The 17,236-nt window shown below is 29.0% G+C and overlaps 1 protein-coding gene across 1 annotated transcript in view; it reads left to right on the plus strand.

Moving 5' to 3' along the window:
* The first annotated feature begins 206 nt into the window (after positions 1-206).
* LOC134851889 (melanotransferrin-like) overlaps positions 207-17,236 on the plus strand; it is a 123,049-nt gene continuing 106,019 nt past the window's right edge. Inside the window, exons 1-3 of the mRNA XM_063868164.1 lie at positions 207-372; positions 3,579-3,734; positions 16,986-17,216. Coding sequence (XP_063724234.1) covers positions 207-372; positions 3,579-3,734; positions 16,986-17,216 — 553 coding nt within the window. The remainder of the gene's footprint in view (positions 373-3,578; positions 3,735-16,985; positions 17,217-17,236) is intronic.

The following is a 17,236-nucleotide window of genomic DNA, read 5'->3' on the forward strand; positions in this document are numbered from 1 at the left end:
CGATTTAATATGCCGCGGAGCTCGAACAATTTAGAATATCTGACCTAACAAAAAAAATCCGACAATGTTACAAAAACTGGTGTCTCCTGTGAACGCCACTGATAAAAACTAAATTAAAACTAAATATTTGTTAACTTTTGTCGGCTGTCATCCTCTGTGTTTTTCCTTGTCAACATTTGCTGTCGTATTTACGAAATATTACAACTATGTGCACTATTCACGACTTGGGTTGTTTTATGTCTTTGTCAGCTCCTCTGAGGTGGTGTGTGAACTCTGATTTGGAGGAGGAGAAATGCAGGGCCATGTCCAATGCATTCACAGCCCACAAACTCAAACCAACCATACTCTGTGTACTCTCCGCAAACACTGAAGGTATTAACACAGGCGCGGATCTAGGAATTTCTCGAGGGGGAGGCGCGGATTTTCAAAAAATTTTGTCGACCTTTTTTTAGGTCGACTAAATTGATTTTCTGAGCTCTCTGTAAACACTATAAACAAAGCAACCCATTTATTTTGCCCAAATTTTCTGCGCCGCAGGCAAAATTTTGAAAAAAAAACAGGCCAAAAAAGAAGTTTTTAGGCAATTTTTGGAAATTTTTTTTCGGCGCGCGCTCCCCCGTTGCCGAAAATTAGTATATATTGGCGCCAAAGGTGCCTTCAGAAAAATTTTAGTGTTCGTCACCAAAAATGGATATCTCAAAATATTACAAAGGGGAGATATCCGGTACCGTATCTCCCCTTCCCCTTTACAAATTACCATGTAATAGGCGTCGGTCATTTTACTAATTCTGTCAAAAAATGAATCAGGAGCAATATTTATTAATTGAAGCCCTTGGTTCAAACTAAACTCTTGGGGCCCACCACTAATCACATTCGAGGATTTTCACTTCCATTTTTTATATCTTGTTAATTTCGAGTTTGGGCTGCAGAAGTAAATAGACATCTAAAGAAGAATTCCTCATTCCAAGAAGGCCAAATGCCCGAAATTGATAGTTCCAATAATAATGCAGTATTGAAAGTTCTGACAAATTAAGCTGAAAACCCCGAGGATTGTCATGTTAGCATGTTTACACCATCGAGATGCTCTTATCCACTTTCCTTCCACATTTAAATTTTTACTTTTTTTCAGTTGATTTACGTGTTATAATGGCTGAATGCGTTATGTTACGAAGTAATGTAAGAAGAACAAATGTCTTCACAGTAGTTAACTTGTTCATCATTGCATTTTTACAACGTAAAAATAGTTTTTGAAGACTGAAGTTCACATTTGGCGGGAGGGATTAGAAACGCGCCTATCGAGCGTAGTGTAGTAGTATGACTCAACTTCTTTTGCCAACCTAACTCGCATATAAAAGTGCTCATTTGGTGGCACTTTTGCTATAAACACAATCTGTTGCTTTGGAAATTTCATACCATCTGTTCTTTGCTTCAAATGTGACTAGTGTTTGCGTAGCCTTAAGCGACCGTGGGACAGATGGATGGACGTGAGACTTCTAATCAACAGGTCGGAGGTTCAACGCGGCACTTAGCAATCTTTTCAATTTTCTGGCATTTTTGCTGCAGAGAATTGGCAATTTGTTATCACCTATAGCTGCATTATTGATAACTTATATTAGATATTTTCAAGAGTTGATGGCGCAGATGTGAGAACGTGAGGCGCCAGTTCTCGGGATCTTTGGTGCGAACCGATACACAGCAAAACAGTTACTATTTTGAGGCTTATTTCTACTTTTTCTTATCACATTATAGAGCTGCTTGTGGTCGTTTTCTCGCTACTGTTTTCGAAGCACAGTATGTTGATTTTTTAGACGCATATGCTTATCGCTACGCCCTTTAAAACCCTACTATTTATGAATGCGACTGTTCCGAAATTCTTGCGAATCTTGCGAACCTTGCAGGAGTGTTGCAAAATTTGCATACATAATTAGGAAAGAAAAATCTTGCAAGAATTTTGGACGATAGAACGCCCCGGAAACTTTATTCACTATAAAAATTTAATTGAACAGTCCAAAATTGTAAAGGAATTCTAATTTAACGGAAATCTGTAACACAGTTTTAATTTTTCGCATTTTTCGTTCTTGAAAATTCCCTGATTAGGGGCAGTCTGTTTTACAGTTTTAATTTATCGCATTGGTCTCTAGTGAAGTTTTGGACGATATAACGCCCGGAGACTTTACTCGCTGTGAAGTTTTATTGAACAGTCCAAAATTGTAACGGAATTCTAATGCACACCAAAAGAGCAACATTATAACAGGTGGCAACTTTGTGTGTGAACTCATAGAGTGGGGCATGTTTTTACCCGGGTTGACCGCCATAAAAAATGCAAAATGCAAAGTTCAAAAAAACGCAAAATTAAAAAATCGACGTTTCAGGGAACAATTTTTAGCCTATTTTAGCCGCATTAAAAAAAATTTTTAGTCTAAATAAAAAACATTTTTCGAAGATTGCACATTTTTTATCTATATTGTAGGTTGGCTAAATTTTTCATACAAATGAAACAAGAATGACTATGATTTTTTAAGAATTCTTTTTTGTTAACAAAATACGATTAACCGTGAGATTTCTGACTTCTGCCCGTCCAATTAATTTTTTTTCTTGTCAGAAAATCCTTGGTTAAAGTGTTTCCGGGCAAGAAAAAACAATGTATTTAGCAAAACTCGAAAAGCAAAAATTTTCTTGATCAACGAAAAAAATGCTAATTTAATTTTCATGCATGAAAAATTGGTTGTCATAGATTCATTTTTGCACGTATGGAACGCATAAAATAGTAATTTCATTTTCAGTCAATTGTACCTGCTACTGAAATTGTTTTTGTGAATAGCTTATTCTGACAGATGAATTGCTATTCAAAAATTCAATTTTACGCTTCTTTTGCCAATTAATTTGACTGATTTAAATTATAAATAATGTTCGAAGTATATTAAAAAGCTATCAAGATTGTCAAGATATTCTGCTTATTTAATCTACAAATTTGAGTGGAAATTTGAATGAGTGAACTGGAACAAAATCAAACCTGAATCTGAAAAAGTATCTGAGAATCAGATTTACTAATTCGAACCAGTAATTACTAGTAAAGCAAGTAATTACTAGTAAGGCCAGCTTTACTAATTCGAACCAGTAAAACAAGCGAGCAGGCTTATCACAAAATAATAAGCCATGAAAATGTAGTTTAAGTTCAAACTTCAAATTGAACTTCAAAAAATCAAAACAATTTCTGCACAAAAATGAAAAAAAAAAAACTTCAGAACATTTTTATGAAACTTTTCTTTTCTGCTTAGTTTTTTTTTGACAATAACCGCTGCCCTTTTTGCCTAAATTTCTCTGATTAGAGAATATGCTTGAATTTAAGGTTTTCATCAGATCCCCTATCACACCACGCCTAAGAAACAAACTATTTGAAAAGAAAAATGAAAAAAAAAAATGTATTTTTTAAGAACATGGTCGGAACATTCTGTTCTACTTGCACAGCAACTGGCTATCCTTGTTTTTTAGTAACTATTGTAAATTATAGTTAAAACTTTCTCTTCTTGAAAAACATTTTTTTTGTTATTAATTTTTTCCTCGATCCCCTTTTCCAGTCTCCTCCTCCTCCCCCTCATCTGGTCACTCTGCGTGTCTGCGCACTCTGGCCAAAGGAGAGGCGGATGTGACGTCAGTGAAGGGCGTGGATGTGGGCGTGGCCTCAAAAAAGTTCCGACTCCAGGGCATCATGGCAGAGAATTACCCTGGACCTGGTGAGTACAAAAAAAAACCAACTAAATGAATTGTAATTTTTTAAACAAAAATAGCAGACTGCTGTTAAAGAGTATATTGCGACCACAGTAGCGATAAAAAATTCTTAAACTGAACTTTTCCAAAAAAAAATATCTAGAAAACGCTCCCTTCCAACGATTTGACCCCCTAACTACCCAAAGGGTCCCACCTTTGGTTTTATTTTACGACATCAATTTTCGACCAATCTGCCCTGAAATTTTTCAAAAGGTCGGCGCCAATTTTTCAAACTTTTCCGTAAAGCGCCCAACAGCAGGCATTTTTGCCCATTAAAAAAAATTGTCAAACTGGAAATTTATAGTGTTTTGAAAGAGCTGCGTGAATCAATTTGGCCATCTTAAAAAAGTTCAACAGCAGTCTAGATCCGTTCCTGCTGTATAGTATTTTATATTAACCAATCGTGATCAGTTACTAAAGCCTAAATACATTTTGTATCCTCAGTAATTTAATTGGCAAGACCGCTTTTTTATAAATTGAATCAAAGCTGATCACAACCTAACCTCTCTTAAACCAGTGTTTCCGAATTTGATTTTTCTGATTCTCAGTGGAATAAGAAATAGTCATCGATCCGTTTTTCTCTAAATAGGTTAGTTATTGAAAAAAAAGGTCATTCATAAAAAGTTCTTTAAATTTAAAGTGCTTGATGTTTTTTCCCCCAAATTCGATAGTTCAAAAACTTTCAAAAAAATTAAAGAATTGTTCCGTTTCCCTGAGTTCATTTGCACGTTTCCGAACGTCTGTTGGGTATGTCGTGAAAATTTTTTGCTGGAAATTCAGTTTATCTACGTGGTAACTGCCATTCAAATTCTGGTTTTCCTCATTTAAGAAAATCCTTGGTTATTGTGTTTGAAAACAAAACACAAGATTTCAAAATGGAGATCAGTTTTTTTTGTTTTTTCAATAATGGAAGAAATTCTGATCATTCAACTTCTTAGTATGGAAAAAATGCTTGTCATAAATTTTAATCATAAAAGAGCTGCTTATAGAATTTGATACAATTTTTGATACAAAAAGAATGTAAAAAAGCTTGTTATTTAATTCCAGAGTGTGAACAAAAATGTCTATAAGGAAGATTCATTTTATGGAAAATGCTTATCCTAAATTGTAACAATAGACAAGTTGTTTATTGCATTTGATACCATTTTTGATATAAAAAGAATGTAAAAAAGCTTGTTATTTAATTCCAGAGTGTGAACAAAAATGTCTATAAGGAAGTTCAATTGTATGGAAAATGGAAAATGCTTATCATAAATAGTAATAATAAAAAAAAGTTGCTTATTGCATTTGATACAATTTTTTGATAAAAAAATTTAAAAAAGCTCGTTATTTAATTCCAGACTCTGAACAAAAATGTCTATAAGGAAGATTCATTGTATGGAAAACGCTTATCACAAATTGTAATAATAAAGAAGTTGCTTATAGCAATTGATTCAGTTTTTGTTAAAAAAGAATATAAAAAAAGCTAGTTATTTAATTCCAGAGTGTGAACAAAAATATCTATAAGGACGTTGAATTGCATGGAAAATGGAAAATGCTTATCATAAATAGTAATAATAAAAAAAAGTTGCTTATTGCATTTGATACAATTTTTTGATAAAAAAATTTAAAAAAGCTCGTTATTTAATTCCAGACTGTGAACAAAAATGTCTATAAGGAAGATTCATTGTATGGAAAACGCTTATCACAAATTGTAATAATAAAGAAGTTGCTTATAGCAATTGATTCAGTTTTTAATAAAAAAGAATATAAAAAAAAGCTAGTTATTTAATTCCAGAGTGTGAACAAAAATATCTATAAGGACGTTCAATTGCATGGAAAATGGAAAATGCTTATCATAAATAGTAATCATAAAAAAGTTGCTTATTGCATTTGATACAATTTTTGATATAAGATTTTAAAAAAGCTCGTTATTTAATTCCCGAGTGTGAACAAAAATTTCTATAAGGAAAATTCATTGTATGAAAAATGCTTATCCTAAATTGTAATAATAAACAAGTTGGTTATTGCATTTGACACAATTTTTGATATAAAAGGAAATTAAAAAAGCTGGTTATTTAATTCCAGAGTGTGAACATAAATGTCTATAAAGAAGATTCATTGTATGGAAAATGGAAAAAGCTTATCATAAACTTTTAATAATAAAAAAGTTGCTTTTGCAGTTGATACAGTTTTTGATGAAAGAATTCAAAATACCTCGTTATTTAAAATCAGAGTAAAAGCAAAAAATGTCGATCAGAAAGTTTCATTGTATGGAAAACGCTTATCATAAGTTGTAATAATAAAAAAGCTGCTTATAGCAATTGACACAGTTTTTGATGAAAAGAATGTAAAAAAGTGTGTTATTTCATTCCAGAGTGAGAACAAAAACGTCTTTAAGGAAGATTCATTGTATGGAAAATGCCTATCCTAAATTGTAATAATAAATAAGTTGGTTATTGCATTTGATACAATTTTTAATATAAAAAGAATTTAAAAAAGCTCGTTTTTTAATTCCAGAGTGTGAACAAAAAATATCTATAAGGAAGTTTCATTGTATGGAAAACGCTTATCATAAAATGTAATAAGAAAAAGTTGCTTATAGCAATTGACACAGTTTTTGATATGAAAAGAATGTAAAAAAGTGTGTTATTTCATTCCAGAGTGAGAACAAAAACGTCTTTAAGGAAGATTCATTGTATGGAAAATGCCTATCCTAAATTGTAATAATAAATAAGTTGGTTATTGCATTTGATACAATTTTTAATATAAAAAGAATTTAAAAAAGCTCGTTATTTAATTCCAGAGTGTGAACAAAAAATGTCTGTAAAGAAGTTTCATTGTATGGAAAATGGAAAATGCTTATCATAAATTTTATTAATAAAAAAGTTGCTTATTGCATCTCATAAACTTTTTGATGAGAGAATTTAAAATAGCTCGTTATTTAATTTTAGAGTGTGAACAAAAAATGTCTTTAAGGAAGTTTCCTTGTCTGGAAAACGCTTATCATAAATTGTATTAATGAAAAAGTTCCTCATAGCAATTGATATAGTTTTTGATATAAAAAGAATGTAAAAAAGCTTGTTATTTAATTCCAGAGTGCGAACAAAAATGTCTATAAGGAAGTTCAATTGTATGGAAAATGGAAAATGCTTATCATAAATAGTAATAATAAGAAAAGTTGCTTATTGCATTTGATAAAATTTTTGATAAAAAAATTTAAAAAAGCTTGTTAATTAATTCCAGAGTGTGACAAAAAATGTCTATAAGGAAGATTCATTTTATGGAAAATGCTTATCCTAAATTGTATTAATAAAAAAGTTCCTTATAGCAATTGATACAGTTTTTGATATAGAAAGAATGTACAAAAAGCTTGTTATTTAATTCCAGAGTGTGAACAAAAATGTCTATAAGGAAGTTCAATTGTATAGAAAATGGAAAATGCTTATCATAAATAGTAATAATAAAAAAAGTTGCTTATTGCATTTGATACAATTTTGATAAAAAATTTAGAAAAGCTCATTATTTAATTCCAGAGTGTGAACAAAAAAATCTTTAAGGAAGATTCATTGTATGGAAAATGCCTATCCTAAATTGTAATAACAAACAAGTTGGTTTATTGCATTAGATAAAATTTGTATGTAAAAAGAATTTAAAAAAGCTCGTTATTTAATTCCAGAGTGTGAACAAAAATGTCTATAAAGAAGTTTCATTGTATGGAAAATGGAAAATGCTTATCATAAATTTTAATAATAAAAAAGTTCCTTATAGCATTTGATACAATTTTTGATGAAAAAATTTAAAATAGCTCATTATTTAATTTTAGAGTGTGAACAAAAAATGTCTACAAGGAAGTTTCCTTGTATGAAAAACGCTTATCATAAATTGTATTAATAAAAAAGCTCTTTATAGCAATTGATACAGTTTTTGATATAAAAAAAATGTAAAAAAGCTTGTTATTTAATTCCAGAGTGTGAACAAAAATGTCTATAAGGAAGTTCAATTGTATGGAAAATGGAAAATGCTTATCATAAATCGTAATAATAAAAAAAGTTGCTTATTGCATTTGATACAATTTTTGATGAAAGAATTTAAAATAGCTCATTATTTAATTTTAGAGTGTAAACAAAAAATGTCTACAAGGAAGTTTCATTGTATGGAAAACGCCTATCATAAATTGTAATAAGAAAAAGTTGCTTATAGCAATTGATACAGTTTTTGATATAGAAAGAATGTAAAAAAAACTTGTTATTTAATTCCAGAGTGAGAACAAAAACGTCTTTAAGGAAGATTCATTGTATGGAAAATGCCTATCCTAAATTGTAATAATAAATAAGTTGGTTATTGCATTTGATACAATTTTTAATATAAAAAGAATTTAAAAAAGCTCGTTATTTAATTCCAGAGTGTGAACAAAAAATGTCTGTAAAGAAGTTTCATTGTATGGAAAATGGAAAATGCTTATCATAAATTTTATTAATAAAAAAGTTGCTTATTGCATCTCATAAACTTTTTGATGAGAGAATTTAAAATAGCTCGTTATTTAATTTTAGAGTGTGAACAAAAAATGTCTTTAAGGAAGTTTCTTTGTCTGGAAAACGCTTATCATAAATTGTATTAATGAAAAAGTTCCTCATAGCAATTGATATAGTTTTTGATATAAAAAGAATGTAAAAAAGCTTGTTATTTAATTCCAGAGTGCGAACAAAAATGTCTATAAGGAAGTTCAATTGTATGGAAAATGGAAAATGCTTATCATAAATAGTAATAATAAGAAAAGTTGCTTATTGCATTTGATAAAATTTTTGATAAAAAAATTTAAAAAAGCTTGTTAATTAATTCCAGAGTGTGACAAAAAATGTCTATAAGGAAGATTCATTTTATGGAAAATGCTTATCCTAAATTGTATTAATAAAAAAGTTCCTTATAGCAATTGATACAGTTTTTGATATAGAAAGAATGTACAAAAAGCTTGTTATTTAATTCCAGAGTGTGAACAAAAATGTCTATAAGGAAGTTCAATTGTATAGAAAATGGAAAATGCTTATCATAAATAGTAATAATAAAAAAAGTTGCTTATTGCATTTGATACAATTTTGATAAAAAATTTAGAAAAGCTCATTATTTAATTCCAGAGTGTGAACAAAAAAATCTTTAAGGAAGATTCATTGTATGGAAAATGCCTATCCTAAATTGTAATAACAAACAAGTTGGTGTATTGCATTAGATAAAATTTGTATGTAAAAAGAATTTAAAAAAGCTCGTTATTTAATTCCAGAGTGTGAACAAAAATGTCTATAAAGAAGTTTCATTGTATGGAAAATGGAAAATGCTTATCATAAATTTTAATAATAAAAAAGTTCCTTATAGCATTTGATACAATTTTTGATGAAAAAATTTAAAATAGCTCATTATTTAATTTTAGAGTGTGAACAAAAAATGTCTACAAGGAAGTTTCCTTGTATGAAAAACGCTTATCATAAATTGTATTAATAAAAAAGCTCTTTATAGCAATTGATACAGTTTTTGATATAAAAAAAATGTAAAAAAGCTTGTTATTTAATTCCAGAGTGTGAACAAAAATGTCTATAAGGAAGTTCAATTGTATGGAAAATGGAAAATGCTTATCATAAATCGTAATAATAAAAAAAGTTGCTTATTGCATTTGATACAATTTTTGATGAAAGAATTTAAAATAGCTCATTATTTAATTTTAGAGTGTAAACAAAAAATGTCTACAAGGAAGTTTCATTGTATGGAAAACGCCTATCATAAATTGTAAAAAGAAAAAGTTGCTTATAGCAATTGATACAGTTTTTGATATAGAAAGAATGTAAAAAAAACTTGTTATTTAATTCCAGAGTGTGAACAAAAATGTCTATAAGGAAGTTCAATTGTATGGAAAATAGAAAATGCTTATCCTTCATTGTAATAATAAAAAAGTTGTTTATTGCATTTGATACAAATTTTGATATAAAACGAATTTAAAAAATCTCGTTATTTGATTCCAGAGTGTGAACAAAAATGTCTAACAGAAAGTTTCAATCTATAGAAAAATGCCTGTTATGCTTTTTCATAAATTTTTTTTTTATTTATTCATGCTATGTTTTTTCATGCATGAATCATGCTTTGAAATTGTATTTGATACTTTCATATAAAATGTTTCATGCTATGAAATTGTAAAATTTTTTCATGCCATGAAATTGTAACTGATTTTTCTTTGTTTTGTATAATTGTATAATAAGCAGTTTTTGGCAGCCCGTATAGTTTTGATCAATTGGGAGCTGACCTGTCCAGTTAAAAATAGATATTTTGTTAACCTTGAGGTAAAATTTTAATAAAAAGTTTTATAAAAGCTTCTGCCATTTGATAACATTTTTTATATAAAAAGAATGTAAAAAAGCGCGTTATTTATTTCCAGAGTGTGATCAAAAATGTCTATAAGGAAGTTCAATTGTATGAAAATCGAAAATGCTTATCATAAATAGTAATAATAAAAAAATTGCTTATTGCATTTGATACAATTTTTGATAAAAGAATTTAAAAAAGCTCGTTATTTAATTCCAGAGTGTGAACAAAAATGTCAATAAGGAAGATTCATTGTATGGAAAATGCTTGTCCTTAATTGTAATAATAAACAAGTTGGTTATTGCAATTGATACAGTTTTTGATATAAAAAGAATTTAAAAAAGCTCGTTATTTAATTCCAGAGTTTGAACAAAAATGTCTATATAGAAGTTTCATAGTATGGAAAATGGAAAATGCTTATCATAATTTTTAATAATAAAAAAGTTGCTTATTGCATTTGATACAATTTTTGATGAAAAAATTTAAAATAGCTCATTATTTAATTTTAGAGTGTGAACAAAAAATGTCTACAAGGAAGTTTCCTTGTATGAAAAACGCTTATCATAAATTGTATTAATAAAAAAGCTCTTTATAGCAATTGATACAGTTTTTGATATAAAAAAAATGTAAAAAAGCTTGTTATTTAATTCCAGAGTGTGAACAAAAATGTCTATAAGGAAGTTCAATTGTATGGAAAATGGAAAATGCTTATCATAAATCGTAATAATAAAAAAAGTTGCTTATTGCATTTGATACAATTTTTGATGAAAGAATTTAAAATAGCTCTTTATTTAATTTTAGAGTGTAAACAAAAAAAGTCTATAAGGAAGTTTCATTGTATGGAAAACGCCTATCATAAATTGTAATAAGAAAAAGTTGCTTATAGCAATTGATACAGTTTTTGATATAGAAAGAATGTAAAAAAAACTTGTTATTTAATTCCAGAGTTTGAACAAAAATGTCTATAAGGAAGTTCAATTGTATGGAAAATAGAAAATGCTTATCCTTAATTGTAATAATAAAAAAGTTGTTTATTGCATTTGATACAAATTTTGATATAAAACGAATTTAAAAAATCTCGTTATTTGATTCCAGAGTGTGAACAAAAATGTCTAACAGAAAGTTTCAATCTATAGAAAAATGCCTGTTATGCTTTTTCATAAAATTTTTTTTTATTTATTCATGCTATGTTTTTTCATGCATGAATCATGCTTTGAAATTGTATTTGATACTTTCATATAAAATGTTTCATGCTATGAAATTGTAAAATTTTTTCATGCCATGAAATTGTAACTGATTTTTCTTTGTTTTGTATAATTGTATAATAAGCAGTTTTTGGCAGCCCGTATAGTTTTGATCAATTGGGAGCTGACCTGTCCAGTTAAAAATAGATATTTTGTTAACCTTGAGGTAAAATTTTAATAAAAAGTTTTATAAAAGCTTCTGCCATTTGATAACATTTTTTATATAAAAAGAATGTAAAAAAGCGCGTTATTTATTTCCAGAGTGTGAACAAAAATGTCTATAAGGAAGTTCAATTGTATGAAAATCGAAAATGCTTATCATAAATAGTAATAATAAAAAAATTGCTTATTGCATTTGATACAATTTTTGATAAAAGAATTTAAAAAAGCTCGTTATTTAATTCCAGAGTGTGAACAAAAATGTCAAAAAAAGGAAGATTCATTGTATGGAAAATGCTTGTCCTTAATTGTAATAATAAACAAGTTGGTTATTGCAATTGATACAGTTTTTGATATAAAAAGAATTTAAAAAAGCTCGTTATTTAATTCCAGAGTTTGAACAAAAATGTCTATATAGAAGTTTCATAGTATGGAAAATGGAAAATGCTTATCATAATTTTTAATAATAAAAAAGTTGCTTATTGCATTTGATACAATTTTTGATGAAAAAATTTAAAATAGCTCGTTATTTAATTCCAGATGTGAACAAAAATGTCTATAAGGAAGTTTCATTGTATGGAAAACGCTCATCATAAATTGTAATTAGAAAAAGTTGCTTATAGCATTTGATACAGTTTTTGATATAAAAAGTGTGTAAGAAAGCTTGTTATTTAAATCCAGAGTGTGAACAAAAATGTCTATAAGGAAGATTCATTTTATGGAAAATGCTTATCCTAAATTGTAATAATAAACAAGTTGCTTATTGCATTTGATACAATTTTTGATAAAAAAAGACTTTAAAAAATCTCGTTATTTAGTTCCAGAGTGTGAACAAAAATGTCTAACAGGAAAATTCCTTCTATTGAAAAAGGCCTGTTATGCTTTTTCATAAAAATTTTTTTTTATTCATGCTATTTTTTTTCATGCATGTATCATGCTTTGAAATTGTATTTGAGAATTTCATATAAAATGTTTCATGCTATGAAATTGTGAAGTTTTTTCATGCCTTGAAATTGTAATTGATTTTTCTTTGTTTTGTATAATTGTATAATAAGCAGTTTTTGTCAGCCCGTATAGTTTTGATCAATTGGGAGCTGATTTGTCCAGTTAGAAATAGATATTTGGTTAACCTTGAGGTAAAATTTTAATTAAAAAATTTTAAAAAAGCATCTGCCATTTGATAACATTTTTTAAATAAAAAGAATGTAAAAAAGCGCGTTTTTTGTTTCCAGAGTGTGAACAAACATGTCTATAAGGAAGTTCAATTGTATGGAAAATTGAAAATGCTTATCATAAACAGTAATCATAAAAAAGTTGCTTATTGCATTCGATACAATTTTTGATAAAAGAATTTAAAAAAGTTCGTTATTTAATTCCAGAGTGTGAACAAAAAATGTCTATAAGGAATCTTCATTGTATGGAAAACGCTTATCATAAATTTTAATAAGAAAAAGTTGCTTATAGCAATTGATACAGTTTTTGATATAAAAAGAATGTAAAAAAACTCGTTATTTAATTCCAGAGTGGGAACAAAATTTCTATAAGGAAGATTCATTGTATGGAAAATGCTTGTGCTAAATTGTAATAATAAACAAGTTGGTTATTGCAATTGATACAATTTTTGATATAAAAAGAATTTAAAAAAGCTCGTTATTTAATTCCAGAGTATGAACAAAAAATGTCTATAAGGAAGTTTCATTGTATGGAAAACGCTTATCATAAATTGTAATAAGAAAAAGTTGCTTATAGCAATTGATACAGTTTTTGATATAAAAAGAATGTAAAAAAGCTTGTTATTTAAATCCAGAGTGTGAACAAAAATTTCTATAAGGAATTTCAATTGCATGGAAAATGGAGAATGCTTATCCTTAATTGTAATATTAAAAAAGTTGCTTATTGCATTTGATACAATTTTTGATATAAAAAGAATTTAAAAAATCTCGTTATTTAATTCCAGAGTGTGAACAAAAATGTCTAATAGGAAGTTTCATTCTATGGAAAAATGCCTGTTATACTTTTTCATAAAACTTTTTTGTTTATTCATGCTATGTTTTTTCATGCATGAATCATGCTATGAAATTGTATTTGAGGTTTTCATGTAAAATTTTTCATGCTATGAAACTGTAAAGTTTTTTCATGCAATGAAATTGTAATTGATTTTTCTTTGTTTTGTATAATAAGCAGTTTTTGTCAGCCCGTATAGTTGTGATCAATTGGGAGCTGACTTGTCCAGTTAAAAATAGATATTTGGTTAACCTTGAGGTAAAATTTTATTTAAAAAAATTTAAAAAAGCTTCTACCAAATGATAACATTTTTGATATGAAAAGAGTGTAAAAAAGCGCGTTGTTTAATTCAAGAGGGGGAACAAAAAGGTCTATAATGAAGTTTCATTGTATGGAAAAATGATTGTTATGCTTTTTCATAAAAGTTTTTTGTTCTATGAAATTGTATGACAAATTTTTTTTTTCAGACTATTAAATTGTATGATAAGTGTTTTTCTTGCTATGAAATCGGATTTGATTTTTTTTTGTGTAATTGTATAACAAGCAGTTTTTGTCAGCCCGGGTAGTTTTGATCAATTGGGAGCTGACTTGCCCAGTTGAACATAAGTATTTGGTTAACCTTGAAGTAAAATTTAATTAAAAAATGCTTATGCCTTTTGATACAATTTTCGATAAAAAAAAGAATGTAAAACGTTTGTTACTTAAATCCGGAGTGTGAACAAAAATGTCTATAATGAAACTACATTGTATGGAAACATGCTTGTTATGCTTTCTCATGAAAAAGCTTGTTGTTTAAATCCAGAGTGTGAACAAAAATGTCTATAAGGAAGATTCATTTTATGGAAAATAAGGAAGTTTCATTGTATGGAAAACGCTTATCATAAATTGTAATTAGAAAAATTTGCTTATAGCATTTGATACAGTTTTTGATATAAAAAGAATGTAAGAAAGTTTGTTATTTAAATCCAGAGTGTGAACAAAAATGTCTATAAGGAAGATTCATTTTATGGAAAATGTTTATCCTAAATTGTAATAATAAACAAGTTGCTTATTGCATTTGATACAATTTTTGATATAAAAAGAATTTAAAAAATCTCGTTATTTAGTTCCAGAGTGTGAACAAAAATGTCTAACAGGAAGTTTCCTTCAATTGAAAAAGGCCTGTTATGCTTTTTCAAAAAAATTTTTCGTTTATTCATGGTATGTTTTTTCATGCATGAATCATGCTTTGAAATTGTATTTGAGGATTTCATATAAAATGTTTCATGCTATGAAACTGTAAAGTTTTTTCATGCCTTGAAATTGTAATTGATTTTTCTTTGTTTTGTATAATTGTATAATAAGCAGTTTTTGTCAGCCCGTATAGTTTTGATCAATTAAGCTGACTTGTCCAGTTAAAAATACATATTTGGTTAACCTTGAGGTAAAATTTTAATTAAAAAAATTTAAAAAAGCTTCTGCCAATTGATAACATTTTTGATACAAAAAGAATGTAAAAAAGCTCGTTATTTAATTCCAGAGTGTGAACAAAAATGTCTATAAGGAAGATTCATTGTATGGAAAAATGCTTGCTATGCTTTCTCATGAAAATTTTTTGTTCTATGAAATTGTATGACAATTGTTTTTTTTTCATACTATGAAGTTGGATGACAAGCGTTTTTTTCATGCTATGAAATTGTCAGCGATTTTTATAGTGTTTTGTATAAACGTTTAATAGGCAGTTTTTGTCAGCCCGGGTAGTTCTGATCAATTGGGAGCTGACTTGTCCAGTTGAACATAGGTATTTAATTACCCTTGAGGTAAAATTTTAAATTTATTGTCGGTGATTTGAAACTATATTTTTTTCATACTTCAAAACCATAAATGAAACAAGGATAGCCGGTTATTGTGCAAGTAGCACAGAATGTTGCAAAAATTGTTTTTTTTTTTAAATTAGTAGCGTTTTTTTTCTGCGTGGTGTGATAAAAAAAGCTGAACGAATAAATAGAAATTGGACAGGACATACTTGACTTTCATATATAATTAGGCCAATTGGATTATCAGTTTTTTTTTTTTAGAAAAATGACATAAAAAACTCCAAAACCTAACTTTACTCGAGTAAAACTACGTTTTCACGGCTTAAATTAAGCATAAATAAGGGTTTATAAGCCTGTTCAGCCTCATCTCAGTATCTTGAAATTGGATCAAAAATTTCAAAACGGTTTTTCTTGACACCGAGAAATATTTCTCAAAGTTTTAAAATATTGTTCGAATTACGACTGAAAGGACTTTAATATGATATATCCCTCGAACCGAGTGAGTTCTCAAACAGAAACCCAAGTAGTGTCCGTAGCCATGAGTGACGAGAAGACTCCTCGCACATGTCAAGTTCATGTTGTTTAGGGCAGGCCCAAGTCAAGCAATGACAGACGTATAACAAATGCAAGAACGCCAGAAATTCGGCAGAAAACAGCGCCAAAATCTGTAGTTGGTTCAAAAATAGTATGAGATATGCAATTACTGAGCTCTGAGATTACTATCGATTATATCGATTACTTTTGTGTTTACACTAGCAATCAGCTTATTGTATTATTACAAGCCATCTTTTTTCTGATCTGACTGGCAAATAAAAAAGTTCATTAAAAGTTTTCACTTATTTGGAAATTTCACTGTAGCATGGGAAATTGCATAGCATTGGTTCTCTGCTTCATTTTTGGCTAGTGGCTGATAACTAAAAAGCGTCTGTGGCTGAGTGGTTAGTATATGAGACCCTGAATCGCAAGGTCACAGGGTCGAATCTCAGACATAGCGGTTTTTGGCTAACTCGTGCTTCATTTTTAAAATTTCTTGTTGCGCTTTATAGAGCTGCTTTTTGTCGTATTTTCGCTAGTGTTTTCGGAGCAAACCTTCGCCTCGGTGAAAATTAAAATTTATTAGAAATATGAAACCTGTCCCAATTAATAGTGTCTCCATTTCACCTGTTTCCCAATTTTTCAGCAAACAAAATCCCCCTTAAACTGTTTAACGTTAATATTTGAACTCTGGGTCTTTTTTATCAAGTAATTTATCTTTCTAATAGTATTATCTGAAATTTCCCGTCGAAATCCAGTACATTGACGTTTACTATGCTTTTGAAAACTTTTAGCAAAATTTTGTCTTTAAAGACTAAAAATGGCTGTTTTTGAGAAAATTAATTTTTGATCAAATGCTTTTTTTGTCGTATTCCTAAAGTGCTTTTAAAGTATTTGCTTCAAAGTTGAACCAAAATTTTTTATATTCAAGCGTTTACTTGAAAATGAACGAGTTTGCATTGCACATTTTAATGTTTTGAGCATTTAATTCTGGGTCATTGCATTGCATTCATTTGCCATAAATAAACCAGGGCCTCTTTCTAATGCATAACCAATGGCCTCACACAGAAGTAATTATGATCATTTGTCCTTAGTGAATATGTTTAGTTGCTTTGTGAAGTCTGAAATTATTTCAAATTATTTGATATTTCAGGTGACACTATAGCCCCCCTAGACCACTATGCAGTTGCAGTGGCCTGGGCAGATAGCAACATAACGGTAGACACTCTGGAGGGCACGAGGTCATGTCACCCCTCGGTCCACTCCCCCTCTGCCTTCGCCATCCCCCTCTCTGTTCTGCTCAGGAGGGGTCTCATGACTCAGATGGACTGCACGTCCCCACTGGTGTCAGCGGCTGGGTTTTTCGGGAATTCATGCATTCCTGGTGAGAATGTTTTGATACTT

This window comes from Symsagittifera roscoffensis, chromosome 7 (genome assembly GCF_963678635.1).
Source record: "Symsagittifera roscoffensis chromosome 7, txSymRosc1.1, whole genome shotgun sequence".
In the NCBI taxonomy this organism is placed as follows: domain Eukaryota; kingdom Metazoa; phylum Xenacoelomorpha; order Acoela; family Convolutidae; genus Symsagittifera; species Symsagittifera roscoffensis.